General features: G+C 38.2%; 1 protein-coding gene and 1 pseudogene across 3 annotated transcripts in view; both read left to right on the forward strand.

Moving 5' to 3' along the window:
- LOC108313878 (phosphatidylinositol 3,4,5-trisphosphate 3-phosphatase TPTE2-like) overlaps window positions 1–6,000 on the forward strand; it is a 72,831-nt gene that overhangs the window by 32,245 nt on the left and 34,586 nt on the right. For 2 of the 3 annotated variants that reach the window (XM_037743449.1, XM_037743450.1), the window contains exons 2-4: window positions 2,698–2,797; window positions 2,944–3,007; window positions 3,751–3,815. In XM_037743449.1, coding sequence (XP_037599377.1) covers window positions 2,698–2,797; window positions 2,944–3,007; window positions 3,751–3,815 — 229 coding nt within the window. Of the gene's footprint in view, window positions 1–953; window positions 1,074–2,697; window positions 2,798–2,943; window positions 3,008–3,750; window positions 3,816–6,000 lie in introns of all 3 variants that reach the window. The other variant, XM_037743448.1, reaches the window with a different exon arrangement.
- Window positions 1,389–1,501, forward strand: LOC119473294 (annotated as a pseudogene).

Consider the following 6,000-nt stretch of genomic DNA (forward strand, 5'->3'; position numbering starts at 1 on the left):
TGCCTCAGCCTTCTGAGTAGATGGGACTATAGGCACATACCATCAAGCCTGGCTAATTTTTGTATTTTTAGTAGGGACAGGGTTTCACCATGTTAGCCAGAATGGTCTTAATCTCCTGACCTCATGATCCACTCACCTCAGCCACCCAAAGTTCTGGGATTACTGCCTGAGCCACCATGCCCAGCCAATAGCTAAGATTTAAAAGCAACCTAAGTGTCCATCAACAGACGAATGGATAAAGAAAATATAGTACATATACGCAAGAGAGTATTATTTAGCCATAAAAAGGAATGAGATCCTGTCATTTGCAACAACATGGATAGAACTGGAGATCACTATGTTAAGTGAAACAAACCAGGCACAGAAGGACAAACATCACATGTTCTCACTTATTTGTAAGCTCTAAAAAAAAAAAAAATTGAACTCATAGAGAGTAGAAGGATGATCATCAGAGGGGCTGGGAATAGTAAGGGTTTGGGGGTGGTGAGGTGGGGATGGTTAATGGGTTCAAAAAAATGGAAAGAATGAATAACATCTAGTATTTGATAGCACAACAAATTGACCATAGTCAAGAATAACTTAATTGTACATTTTTAAATGACTGAAAGAGTATAGTTGAATTGTTTGTAACATGAATGATAAATGCTTGAGGGGATAGATACCCCATTGTCCACAATAAGGGTGATTAGTATGCATTTAGTTATATCTCTTACTGTATTTAAATTGCCATATTGGTGCTTTTTTAGTCATATATATGTGTCAAATGATTAATATAAATTTATTGTTTGTAAATTTCCCATGAATGTTATATTTTTCCCTTAGTCCAACATTTTAAATGACTCATGAAAGTAGAATTCTTAGTGGGGATGAGTCAATAGTTTGTGGTCTTTAAATATTCCTATCTCTTCTTGCAAGAGGAATTAACTTATATATTTTTTTGTTTTATATTACAGGAGACAGCATTATTTTTCTGACTTATTTAACATTTTAGATATTGCCATTATTGTGATTACTCTGCTGGTTGATGTCATTTACATTTTTTTTGACGTTAAGTTTCTTAGTGATATTCCCAGGTATGAAATATAAGACTTACCTCTCTTAAAGTTTTTCATTAATTTTTTACATTTTCCATGGCTTTTATTCTATGTAATCTTTTCAACTTCAAATGTTCTCATTCTATACCAAACACATTGCTTTAAAAAATGTTTAGGTATAGTCCCACATACTTTGAAACAAAAAGATTGCGATATTTAGGGACCAGTGAAGAGTATACACACTAAGCACCATTAATTGAATAAAGAAGATGGAGTACCCAAAGAAGGACTTTTACCTCTTGTACTAACTTTAACTTCTCTATATTTTGAAGTTCTCATCATATTCCCATTTTTATCATTTTTCAGCCTTTTGGCTAAGATCAAGTGTGATATTCTTATCAGTTTAATAACTGGTACATCAAAAAAATTTTTTATTAAAAACAATTCCCCTCTGTGCTTCAACTACAAATCCCTTACACATAATGTTCTGTCTGGATTTTTCCTACAGCCAAGCGGAAATTTATTTGAGCATATGCTAAATTTGAGTGACTTCAATCATGAGTTTCTAAAAAAAATAGCAAACAGAACAGAAAACTAGGAGATGACATGTATAGCAACACAATGGTAGAGTTTTGCAGTATAGTTGTGGTAGAAACAAAGAAAGCTAACACAAAGTTAGAACTGTTAGGGATTAGGAAACTAAAGAGTGAGGACCTGGTGACTTTTTTCTTCTTTTTTTACTATGACAATGAGGAAAATGGAAGAGCAAATGCGTACTGGGATGTAGATGGTGGCTTCCTAAGCTTGTTCATGGGTCAAATAGCTGGTTTCTTTCTGTACCCTAGCTTCCCTAGACTACAACTCAGGCCCGACTAAGCATGTTAAGTAATAGGGTTTTGGAGTTATTTGAAAATAACTTCAGCTAATATGATCCTCTGACTAGAAATCTCAGCATCACTTGAAAGCTTACTAGAAATACAAGAAGAAAAATACCTTAGGCCCCACTTTGGACCCATTGAATCAATATTTCTGGGACCCTGCAATCTGTAGCTTAACAGGCTTTTTCAGATGGCTCTTATTTATGTGTGCCCAAATTAGAGAAGCACTAGTCCAGACCATCAGTTCTCTGCTTTGGTGTTTCTGATGGTAGGAGAGACGCCAGCTAGCACACTTGGGAAGTATCTCAATCTGTTGCCTGCCTGATGTGCATTAGCAGCTGTAGTGAACCCCTGTTACTTATGGCAGTAACAGAGATGAACAAGAATTCTCAATTTGTTTTTATGTGGAAAGATTGAAAATGCTAGTCTTAAATCCCAAAATTAAATTGACAAATTCTAAGTCTATTGACTTAGACCGGAATTTCTCAACCTTAGTAATACTGACATTTTGGGCCAGATCATTGTCATAAGAGGGTGGTGAGCAGTTATATTAATTACAGGATGTTTAGCAGAATGCCTGGCTTCTATCCACTAGATGTAACACACAAACACCCCAATTGTGAAAACCAAAAATGCCTCAAGATATTGCCAAATCTCCCCCAAGTGGGTAATTGAGGAGAGGAGGGAAAATTGTCCCTGCTTAACAACTGCTGCCCTGGACATAGTTTATATTGATAAAATTCTGTTTCTGAAGCAAAAAATTGATCTTTTAAATTTATCATTAGATGGACACCCGTAGTTCGACTTCTACGACTTATTATTCTGGTAAGAATTGTTCATCTGGCTCATCAAAAAAGACAGCTTGAAAAGCTGATCAGAAGGCTGGTAAGTGGGCAGAACATGCTTATAACTTCATAAAATATTTTGTGTTTTGGGACCTATTGGCAAGGGTCGATATCTATACTGTATAATGTTCTTTATTTTTATGTTGATCAATGTTTCACAAACTAATGATGGTTTTAAACCCTCAGGTTTCAGAAAACAAAAGGCGATACATAAGGGATGGATTTGACCTAGACCTCACTTATGTTACTGGTTTGTAACACTTAACTGTTGATTTACTTGTATTACTTCACTTTTTCTTGTCATCATATTTTTATTTTGTTTTTGCCTTGTCTAAGCCACATTCATTCAAAGTATTCTTTATTCATGAGGATATATGCCACTGTGATAGTGTGACATGTTTGTGGTTTAGCCCTGGCATTGGAAGATTTCCATGTCATTTCAATTGACAACTACTTGGTTGCACCACAGGAACTTGAATGGATTTTCAGCTGTCTCCATTCGAGTTTCAATTTATTAAGCTCTAGTAGTTATTCTAAGTCCCAAGGATCCCACAGAGACCTCTTCTCTTCATAGAACCCCAGAGAATGTGGTCACTGCTTTGTAGATCTCAGGTTTTCTGAGTCAGAGGGCTGCAGAGCACTTTGGAAGTTCCCACCATCACCGGTGCCCAGAACTCTTGAATCTTCTCTGATATTTAAGATAAGAAATAAATTCTAAGAATAAGAGGATCTTCAGAATGAGGCTGACATAAGTACACGGAATATGGTTAGAACCAGTAGCATCTCAAGAAAACCATGCCAGTTTAATGGCCATTATGTCGTATAATTTAATATGTTATTTTATTATCCTGAGTATTAGCTCCTTTCTGTCAACCTCAATCTTAAAAGTTTTTTTTTCTGTGAAAATGGAGTCTAATTACATATAAATTAATTTTTTGTATGTTATTTGAAATCTATAATAATGTTTGTAATAATGATGATTTTGACTTTCAGAACGTATTATCGCTATGTCATTTCCATCTTCTGGAAGGCAGTCTTTCTATAGGAACCCAATTGAGGTAAGGATATTTCTCTGACAAATACTCATGTCTCAGTGAATGTAGACTGTGTAGTCATAAGTTTAATATTGACCCAGAAATGGCAGTATTCTTTTTCAAGTAAAAAATTCATAATGGATTGATTCCAGTTACAATTGTACCAGTGGTTACAAACCACCCCAAAACTTACTGGCTTATAACAGCAACTATTTATTTGGCTCATGATACTATGGTTTGTGAATTTGGGATGGGCTTAACTGTCCAATTTGGGTGCTCACAGAAAGGATTTCCTATCGCAACTAAGCTCATTCATGTATCTGTGGGCAGCTACTGGGTCATCTGAGGACTGGCTAGTCTAAAATGCCTTGGCTACTCTCAACGGACAGAGCTAGTACATGCTACATGCGCCCCCCAAGGCCCAAGGCCCGTCCCATCTGGCACCCACTGCTGCCAACAGCCCCACCCCCTTCACCAGCAGAGCCGCCATATGCTGCATGCACTTCTAAGGCCCTGAGGACTGGCCTACCTGGTGTCCACCCTGCTGGTGGCAACACTCCACAACTAGCAAAGCAACTGCACCTAGCATGCCTATGCCTAGAGCCTAAGAACTAATCTGAATGATGGCTCCCACCCCAAGAAAAGCCATACCACTGTCTGCACAAACTCTCACCATCAGGCCACTGAGGCACCCACAGACAACACTGAATGCTGATTACAGCCAAAGAATTCACATGAAGACTATATGGCCAGGCGCAGTGGCTCACACCTGTAATCCCAGCATTTTGGGAGGTCGAGGTGGGCGGATCATGAAGTCAAAAGATCAAGACCATCTTGGCCAACATGGTGAAATCCTGTCTCTACTAAAAATACAAAAATTAGCTGGGTGTGGTGACACATACCAATAGTCTCAGCTACTTGGGAGGCTGAGGCAGGAAAATTGCTTGAACCCAGGAGGCGGAGGTTGTAGTGAGCTGAGATTGCACCACTGCACTTTAGCTCGGCAACAGAGTGAGACTCCACCTCAAAAAAAAAAACAAGAAGACTATATTGCTGTAGCCACTCAAAACCAAAGTCAAAGTATCCTACTCAATGAACACTATAGGAGACAACTATTGGAAAAAGCATTTCTCTATGAAAGCTCCCTAATATTGGAAGAGGCAACTGTTTCCCTAGATGTGCAAAAATCAACTTAGGGCCACAAGAAACATAAAATGCAGGAACGTTACACCTCCAAAGAAACACAATAATTCCCCATTAACAGATCCTGTATTTTAAGAGTATATCAAATGACTAAGAAGGAATTCAAAATAATGATCTTAAGAAAACTCTATGAGATTCAAGAGAATACAGATAGACACATTGATGAAATTAGAAAAATAATTTATGATCTTCTGAGAAATTCAACAAATATATATATGTCATTAAAAACCAGACAGAGATCTTGGAGCTGAAGAATTTAAGGAATAAAATAAAAATACAATCAAGAGACCAGATGCAGTGGCTCACACCTGTTATCCCAGCACTTTGGGAGGCCAAGATGGTGGATCACTTGAGGCCAGGCATTCAAGACAAGCCTGATTAACATGGTAAAATCCTGTCTCTAAAAAATACAAAAATTAGTTGGGTTTGGTGGCACATGCCTGTAAATCCCAGTTCCTTGGGAGGCTGAGACATGAGAATTGCTTGAACCCAGGAGGTGGAGGTTGCAGTGAGCCAAGATTGTGTCACTGAACTCCAGCCTGGGTGACAGAGCAAGTCCCTGTCTCAAAAGCAAACAAAAAAAAAATCAAAGGCTTTAAAAACAGACATGGGAGAGATACGGCCAAAATCTAGGAAGCTCAAAGGTTCTCAAGTAGATTAAACCCAAAAAGATCTTCCCTGAGGTACATAATAGTCAAACTGTCAAAAGTCAAAAAGAGGGAATATTGTTTGAGTGCAGTAGCTGATACCTATAATCCCAGCACTTTGGGAGGCTGAGGTGGGTGGGTAATTTGAGGCCAGGAGTTCAAGACCACCATGGCCAATATAAAGAGACCCCATTTCTACTAATAATAAAAATTAACTAAGTGTGGTGGCATGCACCTATAGTTCCAACTACTTGGGAGGCTGAATCGTGAAAATTGCTTAAACCCAGGAGGTGGAGGTTACAGTGAGTTAAGATCACACCACTGCACTACAGCCTGGGTGACAGAGTGAGACTGTCTCA

This window comes from Cebus imitator, unplaced genomic scaffold (assembly GCF_001604975.1).
Source record: "Cebus imitator isolate Cc_AM_T3 unplaced genomic scaffold, Cebus_imitator-1.0 Scaffold145, whole genome shotgun sequence".
Taxonomy (NCBI): domain Eukaryota; kingdom Metazoa; phylum Chordata; class Mammalia; order Primates; family Cebidae; genus Cebus; species Cebus imitator.